General features: G+C 46.2%; 1 protein-coding gene across 1 annotated transcript in view; it reads right to left on the bottom strand.

The window, feature by feature from the left end:
- Positions 1–3,006: 3,006 nt before the first annotated feature.
- PNPLA7 (patatin like phospholipase domain containing 7) overlaps positions 3,007–21,074 on the bottom strand; it is a 107,843-nt gene continuing 89,775 nt past the window's right edge. Inside the window, exons 27-35 of the mRNA XM_056860134.1 lie at positions 17,592–17,708; positions 16,156–16,225; positions 12,064–12,180; positions 9,736–9,884; positions 9,270–9,422; positions 7,397–7,507; positions 5,738–5,822; positions 4,057–4,160; positions 3,007–3,090 (exon numbers count right to left, since the gene is read on the bottom strand). Of these exons, the coding sequence (XP_056716112.1) occupies positions 3,007–3,090; positions 4,057–4,160; positions 5,738–5,822; positions 7,397–7,507; positions 9,270–9,422; positions 9,736–9,884; positions 12,064–12,180; positions 16,156–16,225; positions 17,592–17,708 (990 nt within the window). The remainder of the gene's footprint in view (positions 3,091–4,056; positions 4,161–5,737; positions 5,823–7,396; positions 7,508–9,269; positions 9,423–9,735; positions 9,885–12,063; positions 12,181–16,155; positions 16,226–17,591; positions 17,709–21,074) is intronic.

The following is a 21,074-nucleotide window of genomic DNA, read 5'->3' as shown; positions in this document are numbered from 1 at the left end:
GCTGCTAGGACACACTACAGAAGCTGCCAAGGTCAGATGTTTGCCAGGAAGTCCAGGTGAGCAAAAGGAAAAAAAAAACAGTGTTTCACTTACCTGTAACTGTTGTTCGTCCAGGGTCTTCTGTGCAGGCACACACTGCACAGAAGCCTGTAGACGAACCACAGTTCTCATTTATCACAGATCAGAGTTGGCATGAGTGGGTTCTTGGTTTGTACAACTTGGCCTCTTCCAGAGCCCAGGGAGAGGCAACGCCCTTGAATTGCAGCACCGATCTTTGGTCGGGCCTGCTTTACTGACTACATGAATAACATTTCCTCCCTCACCCCCATCACGTTCAGCTTTTGAAGAAGCTTCCTTTTCCAATTATGGCAAAATGACCCAGAGAATGAGCAAAATCAAACCACGTTCAGAGATTGGCGTGGGGCTTGTCCTAACTCATCCAGCTGCTTATTTGAAAGACGGCAGAAATGCCACATTTGAATTGCATCTCCAGGAACCCAGTGCCTACACACTGCTGACATCTTAGGAACTGTTTTCTCTGTGAAACTCACCACGGTGTTCCTTGCCTGCTAGCAGAACGATTTTGACGTTCCTTGTCCAGCTTCATCAAGCTGTGCGAGAGAACTGTTTGCTACTCTGTCCTGCTCATCTACTTGAACAGCAGATTCTCTGACAACAAAGGAACATTAAGAGTCAGCATGAAAACAGCTGTTCTTTATGCCAGGACAGAAGTAAACCTGCACTTGTTTCTTGGCCGACCAAGGTGGGTTAATTGAGATGAGTCACAGCCATAAGTCTTCGCTGTCCTGTTAAAGAGAACACGCACTAGTGTAGCATACTGGTGGAGAGACTGAACTAGGAAGTCCAGGCCCAAATCTTGTTGCTATCATGCCTTGGCCCTCATCCGCAATTCAGGCATACCTACCATACGAGGTCAAACATACAAAGCCAATTAGCTAAGTGTTGCCTCTAAACGGAATCAGTTCTCTGAGTCTCAGAAAGAAAAGGATCTTTCCCAACATTCTTTTAACTGAAGTCGCCAGGGATTGAAGGGGAGACCTTCTGCAAGCAAAGCAGGTGTTTTACTCCCAAGCCACAGCCCATCCCTGCATTGTTTAAATGATTACAGACAAGGTTTGAAGTATTTTGAATCCTCACAAAACACTATAATCATTAAGAAAGATCCTTTCCTTTTGCCCTTAGAAGCTCCTTGATTCATAAATCTTGAGCAGCATAATTCTAAATCTATTGTTTAAAGGATATAAGGACTGAGATAAGTTTTGCCTCTAAATCTATTGTTTAAAGGATATAAGGACTGAGATAAGTTTTGCCTCTTCCAATGTAACCTTTGGATTGCTGTCACTTAATAAATAGGGTGTTAACTCAGACACAGAGGTACTAGTCTAATCTGTTAGAATAATATAACTTGATCTTAGATTCTCATAAAAATGACATTCCAGGAGCATGTGTGCTAGAGAATCAATAGAACCAGAATCGTGTAGCTACCTTACATAACCTTAGAAGGGTTAGCATTTAGTCTAGCAAGAAAAAAAGCTCTTAAGAGTAAGGATTATTATTAAACTCAGAACTCAGCATTGCTTTTCAGTCCCCCAAGATTCAGGGCAAGCGTTTTGCAAGTTGCTGATGTATATGGCCCTGCTTGCTGAAATACCTGCCCAATGCGTTTCTGTCACTGTTCAGCTGACAATGAATAGTATTACTGCCTTAGACGGCTCCTGCAAGATCCTGCAGTGGTTTCCCTGCGATTTCCCAGAAAGCCCATAACTGGAGCAGTGACATCGGCTACAACATGAAATCATGTAAATGGCAATCTCAGAGTGCTTTTGTTTGCATGCATTTATTACCACAAATATCTGCCATGGTTTTAGGGACTGATTCTCTTTTCCAGAACTTTTAACTGCAATGAGTTTTGATGGATTTATTGCTACTTATCCTGGGTCTTGCGCAGAAGTTTGTACTGTTTGGTTTTTAATTTATTGTTTCTTTTAGTCATATTGTGATTTTAAAATCCATACGCCACTTTGAAAACTTTTTTCCCCCCAGAGTGAAAAGGTGGGGTATTAGTACCCCAAATAAAATGTACATTCACTTCCCGCCTCCTCCCCCATGCAGCACAGTTCAGTGCCCCACGCACAAGCAGAGGTGGTCGTGGTGGTGGGGAAACACAGACAATCTGTAAATGGCACGAAGTGGTTTGGTTGCTGATTTTTTTGTTTCGTTTTAATTTTAAAAGTTCAGAACAGAGGCATCCGCTGAGCGTTTGCTGAAGCGGGAATGAAGCAAGCATCAGACTAGCCACGGCGCCTCGGACAGTTTGGGAAAGGCACAAAGGAGCTGGGCTGCTCTTTACTGGCCCGCAGTGGAGAGCAGGAAGCAATTCCCAGAGAAGGCACTTCAACCGATCCCAGGGGAGGTAGCTGCAGCTGCTGACTGAGATGGTTTCCAACAGATGGCTTCGCTATTACACTGTGTCGGAAGCAAGCAAGGAACATCCCGATTCATTTACATGTTACCATTCGGGCCAACTGCCAACTGTACCCCCTCATTCCCTGTTGCAGATGTCAGCACGAGAACGACACGAGATGCCAGTTTAAGAGGGCTGAAAGTTGGGGCCCCTTCAAAGAGAGAGGAACCGGTTAGGCTGCAAACACAGCTAGCCTCAGCCTCCCTGCCCCACCCGCCTCCTGCCGCCCTCTTGTTCATGGAACAAAATGACAGTCCTCAATTCTACACACACACCCGTCCATTTGAAACATCACTGCCCCAGAATTCTTTTGGGTCAGGACTCCCCCACCCCCACAAAGGCCACACTGGAGGTTTATGCAAATGTGCCCTCCCCAGAGGGAGGCAGAGTTTGGGGGTGGGGGCTGTGCATTAGCCCTTAGGCAAGAAAGGAAACGGAAACAGCCATCTCTCAACCAGGCACGTTTGTAATGGCGAGAAGAGAGAGTGTGATGGGCCTCCACTGCTCAAGAATCCCACAGATTAGCTCAGCTCCGACACCCCATTCTCCCAGCTGTCCTGGCTGGTGACACCGGCATGCTTCCGTAGCCGGACTTCTTGGTCCTGCTGGGGACAAGAAAACAAGAAGCTTCGTTCAGTCAAGCAAGTGGGGGCCTGCAAGCAACTTTCAGATGCCTGGTTCAGCTCCATGCTCCTGGACCATGCTGATAAGGCAAAATATCTCTGTCTTTGCCTCAAACAAAACCATAAGCTCCTTGGAGCAGTAACCTGCCATTTTGTACTCTGTAAAGGCACCGAGGCTACTAATTATATCCAGATAAATTAATGTAATAAGCAGAGGAAAGGGTAGAAGTAAAGTTGTGTTGTCTCCTGTTCTTCTGGGATTGGACTATGTGAAATCCAGCAACCAGAACTCTCCCACTGCCATTTAAAAACAAATACGCATATACATTTCTAATGCGGAGGGTCATGAAACTAAGGGCTGAAAGCATCTGAGCGGTGCTTGGTGAACTCCCAGAAACCCCAAGATAATGTTGTGTATTTTCTCTATCCTGCTCAGTGGCTTTCATGAGACTCCCCATGGTTTTCCCATCCTGGTACTGGAGCTGTAACTTAAAAAACAAAACAAAATCTAATTCACAAAAGCTGTTCTGAAACCTGCATAAATATTTGCTTATCACACCTATTTTTGTGTTCTGTTTCCGCCACTCATGGAGGAGGGACAAGGAGCCACGCAGAGCACTGGAGCGGCCCTCCCTTAGACTATGGGAAACCCAACTAGATCCCATCCTCTGCCACTTTGTAGTTCTGGATTAGAAAATATATTTCGTTTGAGAAGAAATCCTTCAGGCCTCGGCCCTGGAGTCCATTTCCAGAGTTCCCTCCAGCACTCTGGGAAGTAGTAAAGCTGAGAATGGCACTGAGAACACGCGGAACGCTTTCATCTTGTAACTGAGAACCAGGGTACGGCTGCCAGGGAGACCATCAGGCATTGAGCTTCTTTTGAAAAGCTAAGCTGTGGTCACCATCTACTGTGCTAGCCCTGCCTACAGCCTCCGGCTGGTATCTTACGGAGTCAGGGTCCTCTTCGGCCTGGTTGCTCTGGAAGTTGACGTAGTCGTCTTTCTGGCTGCCCAGAACCTCCTCTTCATACTCCGTCTGATAGTCGGACTCATCTGAACATGAGAGGAAGAGGGAGAAACTGTTTCAAGCCAGCAACAGCAGGAGGGAAGCTAGCAGCAGCTAGCAAAGCCAAGAAGATCCATCTTACAACTGGTCCCTCAAAACTGCATTTCAGGCATGGGAAGAAACCCTCATGGCTTTGGCAGGGGTCAATGGGGGCTACATGAAGACTGGGATCTTTTTAATTTTAATTATACCCCACATTTCAGCCATGATTGGCTCTCATCGTGGCTTACAACAGTTAAAAAAACACTCAACACAAAGGCACCATAAGAACATAAGAAAGGTCATGCTGGATCAGACCAAGCGCCATCAAGTCCAGCAGTCTGTTCACACAGTGGCCAGCCAGGTGCCTCTAGGAAGCCCACAAACAAGATGACTGCAGCAGCACCATCCTGCCTGTGTTCCACCGCACCCAATATAATAGGCATGCTCCTCTGATCTGCATCATGACTAATATCCATTTTAACTAAGAGCCATGAATAGCCCTCTCCTCCATGAACATGTCCACTCCCCTCTTAAAGCCTTCCAAGCTGGCATCCATCACCACATCCTGGGGCAGGGAGTTCCACAATGTAACTATGCATTGTGTGAAGAAATACTTCCTTTTATCTATTTTGAATCTGTCACTCTCTAGCTTCAGCAGATGACCCCACATTTTAGTATGATGAGGGAGAACAGCTTCTCCCTGTCCACTCTCTCCATACCGTGCATAAATTTATAGACCTCTATCATGCCTCCACTTAACCGCCTTCTTTCCAAGCCAAACAGCCCTAAGCGTTTTAACCGCTCATAGGGCAGTTTACATTACATTAAGGGTATATGGGACTGTGGACGGCAGTGCCTGCTAGCCTCTAGCAGTTGGCTGACAACCAAAACAATATATCCCTAGGCTGTAATGAAGACACTCAAAAATAAGGAACAGTACGTGGCTCAAAATGCAATTGATATATTCTATAATTCAATCAACATACAACACAGACAAGAATGACTAATCTAACCCTAATGCTAAGTGTCAAGAGGAACGTTACATACACACTAACACCAAATACAAGATACAAAAGTGACAATGACAACAATGCTCATTCACTAATAGTCACACCCCTCTCTCAGAGTCCATGACCTAAAGCTTGTGATGTATGAAGCAGCTTAATTCCTGATGACATTTCAACAAACTCATCCGTGGTCACCTTGTCATGTCGGGAACTCTGTCTTGCAGCACTACTGAACTTGTTCAAGTTAGTGCAAAGGTCCAACACTACATAAGTTGGTTTCACTGGAGCTGTGAGCCAGTAATGAGCACAAATATAGGAACGTGTATCCTAGGTAGTTTGGCACGTTTCACCCAGAGGCTTCTTCAGCCTAAAGCATTGTATATGACCATAATTGGTTCTCCCAAAATGTTTCCTGAAGCAATGAGTGGACACTGTTAAACTGTTGACGTTTCTACCTTTCAGACACCTAAACTTGATCTCGGTCACATTTTCACCTCCACCACCACGCTGCCAAAGGAACCATACCAAAATGGATGACTAGAGTTTTAGCAGCTTGCGACAGAAGGTAAACTCACCATCCACCACAGCAGCCTTGACCGGCTCAATTCTGGATACTATTTCTGCCAGGTCTGTGAAAGAGGTTGTGGGACACGACACAATCTGGATGGGAAGTCAATGACAGTTGTGTGGTTACTGCAAGGGCTGCTTCACATGGTTACATCCCGCCCCCCTCAACACAAGAACTCAACCCCATGCTGGAAAATGCAGCCCACAGTGAAACGTGCCCACATTTAAAAAACTGTTTAGAAGAATATTCACCCTCCCAGCAAAGAACCACAGAGAAAAAAGGAATAGAGAAGTCGTTATTTAGGGCTATCACCACAAGCCCCAACAATTTGGGATATTTTGCATGGCTGCCTCCCCTGCTTTCCCACAACAAGCAAAACGAAAGGTATAAAGCACTTCTTCTCCTTGTCCTCACATCTCCTCCCACAGATCTGAGTATGTTGGAGACTTCCAGAGTTTGGGGAGACAGAGTATGGGCAATTCCAACTCAGCTACATCTCCTAAATTAGCAAGGGCCACAGGAAGTGAGAGAGCCAGCGTAGTGGTTAAGTGGTGTGGTGGTTAAGATATCGCACTAGGACCTGGGAACCCAGGTTCAAATACCCACTCACGTCATGGAAGCTTGCTGGGTGACCTTGGGACAGTCACACACTCTCAGCCCCAACCCTGGCTAGCATTTGGATGGAAGACCTCCAAGGAATACGAGGGTTGTGACGCAGAGGCAGGCAAACCACCTCCAAAGGTCTCATGCTTTGAAAACCCTACGGGGTCACCATAAGTCAGCCTTGACTTGACGGCACAAAAAAGGGGAAAAAACAGGACGTGAGGCCAATGTGGAGGGTGACAGTCCTAACTTGCTGTATTGGGCCACTCAGCCACAACTGTTATCATCAGAGCCTCTGGAAGTTCATTTTTCTTGCTGCTCTTCACCCTGGTCCTGTCCCACTTGTTGTGGGGGACAAGATGACAGCTGCAACACTGCTTCCCATTGGTTTATCAATAACTCTGCCAGCAAGGGGAGGTAGAAGAAGAAAAAGAAGACTTGGTTTTTATATGCCCTTTTTCTTTACCAGTTAAGGAAGACTCAAACCGGCTTACAATCACCTTCCCTTCCCCTCCCCACAACAGACACCCTGTGAGATAGGTGGGGCTGAGAGAGCTCTAACAGAGCTGTAACTCGCCCAAGGTCACCCAGCTAGCTTTGTGTGTAGGAGTGGGGAACAGATTCAGTTCATCAGATTAGCTTCCACCGCTCATGTGGAGGAGTGGGGAATCAAATCCGGTTCTCCAGATCAGACTCCACCGCTGCAAACCACCACTCTTAACCAATACACCATGCTGGTAGGGACACAGAAGGGAGATTGACTCTCGTCCTCCAGACCTCCAGCGCCGGCTCCCTCTATGCACCATATCGGGGGAAGGTGACTGCCCAGACTGGAGCGCCTGCGACCACTGAGTTGCAGAGAAGGCTACAGATGCAACTGAAGAAGTCATCTGGAGGGCTAGCAGAAGAGAGTCACTGCGGGTCTACATTAGCCAAGAGGCCACCATCTGGCAAACAAGATCCTGCTGTCCCCGTTTTTGCAAATTTATCTCACCCAGGAGACTGTAAAAAGCAACAACAGAGAGCCTTGTCCTGCCCCCCCCCCGACAACACAGATACTCACGGCCGAGGGCTTGGTTTGACAGAGCTCCTGCCTGTCCTTCAGCATCTTGTCCAGGACACCACTCCTGCACCAGACGTTAAAGACCGTCTTTCCATGCTGATAGCCCACTTCCTGAAAGGACACTGAATCATCAGTCATTACGGCTGAACACGTCTCCCTCTCCCCATAGTTATAGGACTGCCGATCCTCTTCAGGTAACTCTCACATACACAAATTAGATTTCTGTGCTCAGACTATCCAAATTCTGCAACCTGCATAAATCAGGCCAACTGAAAAACTGTTCACAGGTCCTCTTATTTTGCATAATTTATCCTGTCTCTGCTATAGTTGAGGGAGGGGAGAAGAGCACTCGAATCTTATTCAGCCACCTCTCTGTCTTTTGAAAAGTCTCCAGGACATTGCCCACATACTGTCAAGTATATATTTGCATCCACAAGGGCTGGAAAGTTGTGTTAATATTTGCAATGAAAGCAGGAGCTTCCCTGGAGCTTGGCTGCCATTAGTACATTGTCTATTTCGCTTCATTTAGCCGTGTCCACAATACACTATTGCCACCAGATGGGCCCAGGGGTACCTTAAGGTTGCCCTTTAAGCAACAGCACTTTTCTATTTCTGGTGAGCCCAGTCTAGCAACACTATGTCAGAAGAGACACTGAAGACATTATTTATATAGGGCTTCAATCCACCTCTCTCTCTGTGTGTGTGTGTGTGTGTGTGTGTGTGTGTGTGTGTGTGTGTGTGTGTGTGTGTGTAAAGTGCCGTCAAGTCGCAGCCGACTTATGGCGACCCCTTTTGGGGTTTTCATGGCAAGAGACTAATAGAGGTGGTTTGCCAGTGCCTTCCTCTGCACAGCAACCCTGGTATTTCTTGGTGGTCCCCCATCCAAATACTAACCAGGGCTGACCCTGCTTAGCTTCTGAGATCTGATGAGATCAGGCTAGCCTGGGCCATCCAGGTCAGGGCTCAATCAACCTAGCACTTCAGAAAATATGAGATGAGAGATTCAAGTGACAAATAATGGGGAGTCCATCATGGCCAGGGATCTTCTCTCTCTCTCTGGGCTTCAGTGCTGAGCAGGGTGATAGCTGTGCTGAAGTATACAACATTTGAGCACCCCTAGCAATTCCCCTGAAGGAGGACTGGCTGCCAGGCTTTCTGGAAACACACTGGATTCTGCTGGCAAAGTTCATAAAGTCTCAAAGAGATTCTCACTGGATTAGTCTAAGGATCCATCTAGCCCAGCATCCTGTTTCCCACACTGGCCAATCAGATGCTTGTGGGAAGCCCACCAGCAAGGCATGACGGCAACTGCCCTCCCCTGTATTATGCACTAGAACCACTTTCTCCACTGCTAGCCAAGGGCTTTTTAAAGCCACCCCTCTCATGAAATACAAACAGTTGTAGAGGTCTTGGCAGAATTTAACCTTTACTAAATAGCAGGATGGAGAAGATGGTGCATAAACGGCAAAATCTATAACAGACAATCTCTGTTATCCTCTTTAACAGAGGGACACTGAGACAGCCCCTTTTCCTAAGTGGCTGGACTACATAAGAAGGGGAGGCCAATGATTCTGCTGCTGTTTCTGCTAACACGGAGAAAGCCCAAGAGCTTTCTGACTTGTGGGTGGGAGTCAATAGAAGCCAACCACTGCTGGTACTTCAAACCCTTGTTCAATTGAAAGTAAGGCCTCTGTTAAAAATGAGTTGCTGACCAGGGCATAGCCTTTGAGCGGAGATTTATCATCTTCATCTGATGACGGTGTCTTAGTTTGTGTAATTTGAGGCTTCCAAGTCAATAACCCCACCTGATGCCTTCACTCTCATTGCCCCATCAGATATTCCCCCGTCCCCAACACTCTCTCTGTCAACTGACACAGATTTCGTTGAACTTCCCAAAGTCCAGGGTGCCGTAGCGGTCAATAGGTGGCCGGATGTACTCGCAGTAGTCACTGTTCTTGACCATCTCCAGCTGCCGTACGCAGCACACATAGGCAAGTCGGGTCTGTATTTCGGCCATGTTCGGCACCTGCCAAATATGGAAAGAGAGATTTGTTGCAAAGGCCTCTTTAGCTTTTGTGAGAAAAACAGAAGATTGCACAATGCCAAATCAAAGCACAACTGCACCACTCACACAAAATGGTTTAGCTGAGGTGCTGTTGTCTCTCCTGTGCAAAGAAATATGGGAATTGTAGCTTTGTGAGCATGCTGAGCATTGTCTGTTTTCCAGCTTCAAAACTTAAAAAAAAAAAAATTCTGGTCCCCTGGAAACAATTCTGTGTTTGCCACAGGTAACCAGGCTGGTGGTCATTATGAACTATCTTTGGAAACCCTGTGAATACCTTCACTTTGTCCACCAAGGGGTTCCACCGCTTCCACAGCAGCCACCAGCCAGAGAGGGCATCGCCATAATTGGTGAGGTTCGTCTCGTCCCTACTCCCCACGTCGATGGCAATAACCACTTTTGCACCCATGGACCTTGCGACGTCCGCTGTTGAGATGACAAGAGAGAGTCATTTCCTGCTACTCTCCCCGCCATGACAGGTCTGTGGTACTTACTTGTCGGCAATTGTTTGGCAACATCTCTACCCTATTTCTTCCAGGCCAGACATCTGCGGGCGCAATGCCAAGAGGGTCATTTTACCTTCAAATGCTCACGCACAAATTTGTTTGCTCTAAGCAGGATTAGGGTAATCTACATCCCCTTCTCTGTTCCCAGAAGTTGCTTTTAAACCCAAACATGAAAAGCATCTCTTCAACAGAAAGGCTTTTCACAGAAGAGCAGTGACTCAGGGTCCCTTAGGGAGGCGAGGGTGAGAAGGCAAGAGGAACGTGAAAGGCAACTGTGACAAAGGGCCATTTCATACACCAGTGCGGGGGGGGGGGGAAGGGAGGAGGAAAGCAAGGTGTAAAGGAGTGCTGTGGGATACATTCAAGATTAAACGCTTTTAAAAGCTGCACATTTTTCAGAACATTTGCTGCAGACATTTAATGATTCCCCTTAACTACAGCAATATTATCCGCATAAGGGGAACATAGCAAAGTATGCCCAGCTAATACGTCAGCCCATCTGTTTATAAGAGTACCCCAACTATGTTCCAGGGAAGTCTATGGTTCCTCAGAAGAAGATATGAAGCTGCCTTATACTCTCAGACCACTGATCCATCCAGCCCAGTATTTGTCTTCTCCAACTGACAGCAGCTCTCCAGGATTTCCAACACAGAAAATGTTTTCCTTAACATTCATTACCTAAGATCCTTTAATTGTAGATACCAAAAACTGAACCTGGCACCTTCTGAATGCAAAAAGGGTGCTCTAGCACTGAACCACACACTGAATCACCTCTCAAAGGGATCCTTCCTTGAATGGCAGCTTTCATCTTTCCTTGGGCTGGGCAATCAGAATAGAGATGTTGGGCATGTTTAAACTACATTCTCAACTCACATCAAGCAATCATGTGGTCCAATGGTCCTAACCAAAGCCCTGTATGCGTTCCAGAATATCTCATAATGCACAGGAGGTCCATAGCAGCCAAGTCAATGTGGAAAAATATTCCCAAAGATCAAGAGCTTGAAAACTTCTGGGGCATCATAAACAATAATTCAGTGCAAAGAACCAGTGAGTTTGCAAAAAGGACAATAGTCACGTTAGGTGAAATGGGAGGGGGGAAAGATGACCCCCCCACACTCAAATGATGCCCCTGGCTGAGAGCTTGCTTCCTTAGAAGAGGGATGGTGGTGAATAGTGGTGGATGTGTCTCAGCCCCTGCATCCCACCCCAATAATCTCAGCAAAGGGCACAGGGCATGCCATTAATCAGGACCCTGGAAGCTTAAATGGGAAGGAAGTGGCATGAGGCCCCAAGTGCATGGTACAAGAGCCTATGATGCAGCCACATGAGAATCATCCATGGTTCAGTGATACAGCATTTGCCTCACATGTCAAAAGGCCCCAGGTTGAATCCCTGGCATTTAAGACAAAAAGAGGAAGAGATGCCTCCAGGCAGAGTAAAATGGCATTGAGCTATGTGGACCAGTAGGTCTGATTCAATAAGCTACATATGTTCAAACAAGCAGGCAGTGCTTCTCTTCACCACAGTCTTCCCTTCTCTACAGCAGATAAATGGACAGCTTCTACATAACACCAAGCCCCTTATGCCCTGACCTCAGAAGCTAAGCAGGCAAGTATTTGGCAAGTATTTGGATGGGGGACTTCCAAGGAATACCAGGGGTGTGACGCGGAAGCGGGCCATGGCAAACCACCTCCGAACGCCTCTTGCCTTGAAAACCCCACCAGGGGTTGTCATAAGTCAGATGTGACTTGACGGCAAAAAAAAACAAAAAAAAACCTTTATGGAGGGACCCCCTCACATTCACAAAAAGAGTCTAGGGGCTATTCGTCAACAAGATTGGAATAGAGAAGAAGCACTAAGCCCTCTGCCTAGCAAATGTCAATTTATTCTATTTCAACCATATAAAACCTCACCCTTTGTGCAGGTCTGGTCCTTCTTCTCCCTGCCCCCCTCTCCCAAGACCTTGCGCCACGGCCTCGGCATGGAATGGACTCCGGGTCATTTGGGAAGGCAACATAAAGCGAGTACTGGGCCAGAAACAAAATCCACCCATCAACCGGGAGCAAAACGGCAGGGCAAATGGCTGGTAGCAACAGTACCTGGAAGATTGTTGATATAACCCCCGTCCATCAGGAGATGCCCGTCTTTTGGATCACAAAGAGGGGGCAAGTAACCAGAGAGGGACATGCTGGCCCGGACGTACCTCCAGAGGCAGCCTATGGTGAAAAACAGAAAGGAGACTGGTCTCTCACTGACAGATAAAAAGAAGAAGAAGAGTTGTTTTTTATATGCCGACTTTCTCTACCACTCAAGGGAACTCAAACCGGTTTATAATCACCTTCCCTTCCCCTCCCCACAACAGACACCCTGTGAGGTAGGTGGGGCTGAGAGAGCTCTAACAGAGCTGTAACTTGCTCAAGGTCACCCAGCTGGCTTCGTATGTAGGAGTGGGGAAACCAATCCAGTTTAAAAGCAGCAACAAAGCTATTCTAATCTTCAGCCCGCCCCCCTCCGCCATGTTACCTGGGGATGAAAGAATACAGCGGTGGAACCCAAGTTCAAATCCACACACACACGGCTGTGAAGCTCAGTGAGTGACCTTGGGCCAACTGCTCTGTGCCAAGCCTACCTCACAGGGTTGTTGTGAGGATATAAGGCAATAAAGCCTCATGAGCCAAGCTCCTTGAGGAAAGGAGTCTCATGTTTCTCGCTATAACAGGATGAGAACCAGAGCCTGTGTGGTACCATGGATAATTTGGGGGTAGGGAGGAGTTATTTCATAGTCTGGGAAGGCCTCTACATTGTCAAGCGCTGGATGTTCTAGTGAGCTGAGAGAACTAGCAATGGCTTCTCAGGACCAAGCATCTCTCTCCCTTTCCTCTCGCCCCATTCCCCAACCCATTACGGCCAACAAGCAGCCAAATAGCATCAAGTGGAAATGCTTTGGCCTGTGGAAGCGCTTTGGCCAGCTACACACCATTCTCCGAGCCAGCTCAATTACTTCTATTCAGAGATGCATGACGAGGGAATTTATAACCATTAAAAGCAGAGTGGTTTAATTAGCACAAGTGGGTTGGCTTTTGTTCCCCACAGAATGTGGCGATGCCTAAGACTTGCCCCCTGGAATTCATTCCGCGAGGCCCTCCTCAAAACCACATCTCCTGACAGGCTCAAGTCTGTACCTGGGCGGTGGGGGCGGTGGGAGGGATCCAGGTGTTCCCTTTGTGCAATTTTTTTATCTGCAAGTGGAAAGGGGCACCTGAATCCAGATCTCCCAAGCCCAGGTGCATCTTTTTTTAAAACAAATCCTTTAAAAAAAAATTTTTTTTTTCCAGCAGCCTATGCTGTGGCTCAAGAAAGGCAGGAAATAAATGCATCTCATCATAAGAGTTAAAGGTAATGCATGCCCACTGTAACCTGACTGGAGCTGCAGGGAATAAGGCAGCCCAAATAGCCCTAGTTAGTTAATTACAAGTCCAGACTGTTAAGTATTTTAATAGCTGTTTCAGGCCTGTGCAACTCAGATCTATTTTCTCCCTGCAGCTGTTTCATCATATAAAAAAACAACCAAGATTCCCCCCCATTCTTATGATGCTGCATCCAACTATGTATTTTGATCCTGCTCTTCCTCTAAAAAGAACAGGGAGGCATCCATTGTACTCCCCTCACAACAGCCTTGCGAGGTCAGTTACACTGAGAGTGAGCGATTGGCCCAAGGTCACCCACTGAGCTTCATGGCCAAGTGGGATTTAAACCCATATCCTGGTCTGACACTCTGAACCACATGGGACTTCTGAAAATCTGTTAAGCTGAGGAGCCAGCGTGGTGTTGTGGTTTGTAATTTATTGTTACGGCCATTGGCCAGCATAAAATAACAAAGCAATACAGGTACCTATATAACATTAATTAAATATAATATGGTAAAAATTATTGAGGTACAAGGGTGTTGAATATGTGAAAAAGGTAGAGCATAATATTATGATTATAATAATACTATAATTATCATAAGGCTGTTAGTAATGATCAGTATATTAGTTTTTTATGTTAGATGAGTTCATAATGAAATTATCCCCTGGTATAGTATGTATGGCCCTGGCCTGGATGGCCCAGGCTAGCCTGATCTCATCAGATCTCAGAAGCTAAGCAGGGTCAGTCCTGGTTAGTATTTGGATGGGAGACCACCAAGGAATACCAGGGTTGCTGTGCAGAGGAAGGCACTGGAAAACCACCTCTGTTAGTATCTTGCCTTGAAAACCCCATAAAGGGGTCGCCATAAGTCAGCTGCAACTTGACAGCACTTTACACACACATAGTATGTATGGTTATATTTTAGTGCACTGTTAGTGGTTACGTTTGTATTATGGTAGGTAGTAAATGTGGTACTGAATGTATTGTATGTAAAGGTGGTACTGAACATGTTGCATGTTTATTGTGTAGTATGTAGTGTGAAAAACATTAATTAAAAAGAAAAGAAAAAAGAAAAAATGAAAAGTAAAATAACATGGTTTAAAATAAACTGATTAAATACATTATCAGCATAATAAAGTACCAAATAAACCTTGCACATTATACATTGCACATTGAACATTACGTCACCCGTCACTCATCATCTGATGAATCACTAATAATATAACTCTTTTTATTTTGAACATTGCTTTTAGTAATGGCCTTCCAGCAAAATTTAGCTACATTGTAGGAAATAGTGGAGTTTTTATCTTCAAGCAAAAATGGGATAATTGAGCTTTCTTCAATTATAGATTGATGCAAATGACCAAATCGTTGTAACCAAGGATCAATTGTAGATCTTCTAAATTCCGCATAAATTTCACAGTATAATAGAATGTGTGACATTCTCGCTACTCTCGCTGTGGTGTTGCGGTTAACAGCGACAGACTCTGATTTGGAGAACCGGGTTCGATTCCCCACAGTTCTCCCCACAGTTCTCTCCGAACTCTCTCAGCCCCACCTACCTCACAAGGCGCCTGATGTGGGGAGAGGAAAGGGATTGTAAGCCACTTTGAGACTCCTTAAGGTAGAAAAAAGTGGGCTATAAAATCCAGCTCTTCTTTTTCTTATGAGTATTGCAGAGGGGAAGCCATGTTAGTCTGTTGTTAACAACAACAACAAAAGCCCAGCGGTACCTTAAAACTAACATTTATTTCGATACGAGCTTTTATGAGTCAGAGCTCACTTCTTCAGATATGCAAAGGGAAGACCATGTTGTAATTTCCCCCATAAGAATCTCCCCAGTACGATCTCCCCTTCACGGTTCCGAAGCAAGCAAGCTCTGTCTCACGAAAGCTCATGCTGAAATAAATGTTGCTAGTCTTTAAGGTCAGGAGCCCCTGTGGCGCAGAGTGGTAAGCTGCAGTACTGCAGTCCAAGCTCTGCTCACGACCTGAGTTCGATCCCGATGGAAGTCGGTTTCAGGTAGTCGGCTCAAGGTCGACTCAGCCTTCCATCCTTCTGAGGTCGGTAAAATGAGTACCCAGCTTGCTGGGGGTAAAGGGAAGATGACTGGGGAAGGCGCTGGCAAACCACCCCGCAAAACAAAGTCTGCCTTGGTTACGTCAGGATGTGACGTCACCCCATGGGTCAGGAATGACCCGGTGCTTGCACAGGGGACCTTTACCTTTAGTCTTCAAGGTGCCACTAGACTTCTGTTTTATTAAGCTAGTTAAGAAGCCTTCTGAGCCCTACTTAGCTTCAACACACCCTGTAAGAACGGTGTTTAGACCACTGGTCATTGCAAGCACCACCACCTTCCTAGGCAAAGAACAGCGCTGCTCAGAAACATCATACATCTGCAAAGTCACGAATCACCATGAGGGCAATGGGAGGGAGCAATGTGTATGCATCAGAGCCTATTTCCCAAGCAACCCTGCCCTTGTGGAAACGCAGGTCCCTCAAGGGGTTGGTTTAACCCTCCAACGTCTCTTACAGGGCTGCTTGCAGGGAGAGCAGCAGCTCTCAGAATCCTTAGTCAGCTCTGCAAGGAGCAGGTACAGCTTGAGCGACTGGGCACAGGCCAAGTCAAATACAACTAAGGAGACCTTGAAATAAAGGCAGGATTCTGATAAGGAATTGCCATCGTTGCTTTAACAAAATATCGTACGCATCTTGCAGTCCCTTTAGGAGCAAGGCCCGCTGAGCCTCTGCTGCCCCTGGCTTGGGAACCCAGATCTGCTTACCATCCGTGTGGACCCTCATTTCCGAGGCTGTGATGTCTGTTGTGATGGTAAAATAAGGAATCCAGAGGTCCTGCAGTGCAAAAAAAGCACTTAATTAAAAACAGCTATTCTCAAAAGGTGCGTGGTGGGAAATAAACTAAATAAACCCCCAAACGCCAATCCATAGAGGAGGCTGCCTGCTGCCTCTCTGCATGATTTACTGGATAAGAAGATCAGAAAAAAAATGGCCTTTGGTGAGGGCTGGGTATGATTGGGCTGTTAGTGCAGAGGAACAGCAGCATTACGTGCCCTCAGAGGAAGCTTTGCATCTCTGTACAGGTCAGCACTCTGGGCCTGCTTCCTGTCAATCAAACTTATGAAGAGAAAACACAGGAGATGAGCTACACTGAAGGTGAACAACTGTTACTTTGTCATAGTCTGAAAGTAAACCTCTTCAGATGTAGGAGTGAAGCAGGTCTTCAATTTTAACTCGGGGGAAAAAAAATGATTCAATTACCTGAAGTGATAGAAACATCAACTTACTTTCTACTACTTCCTGGCACTTTTAAATGGGAAGCTAAGAACTAAAGTTTCTCATGGGGCACGAAGAACTGAGAACTGGAGTCCCTAAGAAAGCATTTTGGAGGAGAAGATGGGCTTAAAACAGAGTCCTGAAATAAGCTGGGATAGGAAAGCATTAAGATGAGCAAGCTTGCAGTTCAAAATCTCCCTAACAAACATCCAAGTTGAAAGAAAAATATATATATTAAGGAGCATTAGGGTCAGAGTGGGATTATTTAAAAACAAAGAACTCCAAACACGCTACAGTCTGCACTGAAACAATTTAAATCCAGAATGTGAATCATCACATGCAGAATTTGTCTTTTGAACTGAAATAACATGCTGTCATGTGGGGGTTTTTTGTGCAGCCCACAATGGGATCAAGACATTTGTAAATATATAGGCTAAGAAGCAACACAGCACACCAAATCTGTGGCAAAAACTCTTAGAAATTGAGACTACCTGAAGGGGCATTTAAAAAACAACAACATCAGTGTGAACCCTCTTTCAAGTCATCCCTGCGATAAAAATTGTAAGACAGGAATGACTTGGGCTGTTGTCTACTTTCGAAACACATACCACCCAACATTGATGACAACTCTACGGGGAAAATAATTAATGCATTTATTGGACTTGCTTGAAAATACACTCCTACAAAGACAGGGTTCACTTGCTAGCAAATCCCGGAGCTCCAGCATATCCAGGGTTAACTCACCACCTTAGCAAAGATTCTGAAATTTTGAACATAAATTTCAAGTATTCAAAGGAGTTCCACAGTGTGCAAACAGCCAACGGCCTCCTCCACCATGATATGCCAGCCCAGCTGCTGAGGCTGTTGCAGACTGCTGTTCCAATGCTACTGTTCATAATTTATGCCGAAAAATCAGCTGTCTTACCTCAATCTGCTTGTCTTTGAAGATAGTGCTGATGCCATTATTGAACGAGGCTCCAGAGAACATGGAGGTGATTGGGTACGTCAAATCTAGGACTGTTTTAAACACTGAATTCATATTCTTTAAAAAAAAAGGGGGGGGGAGGAAGGAAGGAAGGAAGGAAGAGACTTTTCAGTAATGGGGTAATGGAATCCTGAAAATCCAGGGAAGGTTGTCCTCTCCCTAAACTAATTTAGCACGATGGTTTTGAAACGAGAAGCAGCAACGAAGGGTGTGCAAATGGAACTGCCGACCCAATAAAAGGCCTGATGTTTCAGGTATTGGATCAGGCTGGCAGTATCCAATACGGTTGCAGACTCCCCAACACAATTCCTGAGTTCGATATTACCACTCCTGATAATATCAGAATTGGGAATTCCTGTTGGGAAGGCAGGAGTGGCTAGGGAGGAGGAAGCTACAGCTGGTTGGTAGTGCTACCTTTTAAATTTGAAAGGGCTATTATTTCCTAGGGAGGGGTAAACCTGGTCTCCAAATTGCAGAGATGACAAGGTCTACCACCCACAGGAAATTACATTAATTTAAAGGGCCATTATTTCCATGGGGGTAGACCTGGGCACTGGAGTTTGGAGGCCAGGTCTACCCCAGGGGAAAATGGGCCCCAAAATGTAAAAGGGCCTATGTACCACCAATCAGTTGGGTTCATTTCTCTCCCCCCCACCACCCAATTTTCATTCCACATGGGATAGTCAGGAAGAGCATAATTAGTTTTAATAAAAATATGGGAGCATTTTTTCAATATTTCCCAAATGACTTTCTGGAATGTGCATAATACCCCTGATATTTTATTAAAATGATACTCACGCCCTCTCTGATACGGAATTAAAATTACATTTTTTCATATGCATACCCCTAGCAGCAAGAAATCACCGCTATTTCATCAATGTGTCGTTGCCTGGCCACCTCAAATGCAATCCCAAAAGCAAAGACCCATTATCAAGCTCCTGAGGGAAGAGGGGGTCTTCTCAGGAGTATCTTTGCTGCTCATTTTCCACAGTCAATGTCATCATACCATTCATATACTAACAGGCTACGCTTGTGAAGTCCTTACTAGTACATGATAACGTCATTATAGAGCCCAACAAACAAGAGGGACCAAGATTGTCCTGGCCCTTTGAGTTGCATCTGGAATGCTAGAGTAGCCCTGAAGAAAACAGAAGTTGGCCACCTTTGGTGTAAATGTAACAGAAGTAAAAACAACTCGGCTCTATGGACCCCGGAATTTAAATTCCATTTCATAGCTACAAGAAAGGAAAGAAGCCATTCCAGTCCGGCTCACCCAGCTGGAGAGTTTTGTTTTTTTAGCCCTAAGCGCATGAGGCTGGTGGATGAACACAGGACTGACAGACGCGGCCTGAAAACGGAGATTCACAAAGGCCTTCCATTTGTTATTCGGTAATCCCAGCGACCTGGTTTCTGTCACTCCCTACACACAAAGAGCAAGAGGCCAACTTCTAAAAATACCTAAAAGCCTTTCTGACCTGCAGTCATTTCTCATCTCAGTTTAGTGAGGGGGGAAACAGGTGGGAGCTATTTAGCAGAGGCAGGAGGCAGGCCAAGACAAAGGGGCAACCCAAGGCCAGGCTGTTTTCTGGCTCACAGCACCCTTTCTGCAGCCAGACCTTTCCACAGTGGTGCTAGATGTGCTATGTACCACAGGAACCCAAGACACACACCCAAAATAAAACTCAGGCACGGGGTGCTCTTCGGTTTCTGGTGGCGTCACGTAGTTTACATTGATGCTTGGGTTGGTACAGTAAAGCTTCTGCCACGCTCCTAAAGTGGAGCAACTTTCGGCATGCTGCTCAGTTCCAGCTTTGCTAAGAGCAAGACCCCTGCCATTTGCTGCCCTGCCCCCTCCCATTTCTGGAGCAGGTCAACTGAAGAAAGAGTTGCAAGGCATCACCTCTTCCATCAGCCCAGTGTCTTTTACAGAGCTTGTCTTAACTGCCTTGGAGTCCCCCCCACTTTTGAAAAATTAAGCCAGGATATAAGCACCAACCCTGCAGAGGTAGTTTTCGCCAGTGTCACTACATCATAAATTGCAATTTGGACACATCTGAAAGTACTTGTTACTGAGGGGAAAACTGAGCAGCTAATTCAGCACTTCTTAAAATTCTAGATGCAAAACCAGGGCACAAGAGCTCAGCTGCTCTCCCTCTTCTCCCACTCTCCATCCCCCACTTGCAAGAGAAAATGGGAAGGCACTACAGGGGTGGGGAGAAGGGGAATAACCACTCAGCTGGCTCCAAAGACATAGAAGGTCTGCCACCCTTCTCCTCTTCCTCTGCCATAGGTGACAGGAGGGGCAGAGGGGAACAACATTGCTCTGCCCTCCTTCATTCGGAAAGGGCATGGTTCAGCGGCAGAGCTCCTGCTTCAAGTGCAAAAGGTCCCAAGTCCTGTCCCTGGCAAGTCACAGTGGTGAGCTAGACATCCCGATGGTCTGACTCAGTATACGGGAGGCTTGTATTTGTTACAGGCTGAACTGCTGAAAGTGGGAGCCGTGCGGCACGACTCACAGACGTTTCGCAAGCTCATCATTTTGCCGTAATGGAAAGATCCCTGTGCTACTCTCGGCTTGACCAATTCCCATTCAGAGAGGACCCATCAGGCAGTGATGGAGAGAGTCACCGTTCCCCTCCAGACCTCTTTTTTCTCAATTAAGCTCCACGCCTGACAGCCCATCTTGGAAATCCCCATGAAACTAATTCTCTTTCACATGATAAATCAAAAGGGGGGGGGGAGATGCTTCTAAGAGACAAAAAAAAAAAGATCCATCAAGCGTCGTCAAATATACACCTTGGTGGAATTATCGCCCCGTTTCTGAGGCGGCGAAGGCAGTTTCAAAAACAATCTGGGTGTTCTGGCTGCTCAAAAGCAATGTTTAGAAGGAGATGAGGGAGAGAGAGAAAAAGCACAACATATTCTGAGCACATACGTATTTTCCTTCCTTCCCAAGGGAATACCTGCTCTTGGGAGCTTTTTAGCAGAGACACAGAATTACCTCAATCAGTCAGTTCTACTCACACAGTATGACAGCATGTGGAAGAAGAGAGAAGAAAGTTACAGAGACAGGTGTAGAAAGAGCAGAAAACCCAGGACCTATGGCTTCCATGGTGATATGCGTGAACTTTGCCTTCTACAAGCATGGCTCCTCTTGGGGCCTGCTTATTGTGCCTCTGCTAGAGAACGCAAGAGCAGCTCTGTTGGATCAGAACAAAGGTCTGTCTGCGCCAGCACCCTGTTTCCCACAGCAGCTAACCGGATGCCCCTAGAAGGCCTGTAAGCTGGGTAGGCAGGCCTTAATCTCCCCCTGCTGTTTTCCCCACAGCAACCAGCATCTGAAGCATGCCTTGCCTCTGAACAGGGAGGTGCCATTCAGCCAACAAGGATAATAGCCATTGCTAGACAGTTCATCCATGAATT

Source organism: Euleptes europaea, chromosome 14, assembly GCF_029931775.1.
Source record: "Euleptes europaea isolate rEulEur1 chromosome 14, rEulEur1.hap1, whole genome shotgun sequence".
Lineage (NCBI taxonomy): Eukaryota > Metazoa > Chordata > Lepidosauria > Squamata > Sphaerodactylidae > Euleptes > Euleptes europaea.
Note: the sequence above shows the minus strand (reverse complement) of the source record. Positions and strands in the feature narration are given on the sequence as shown.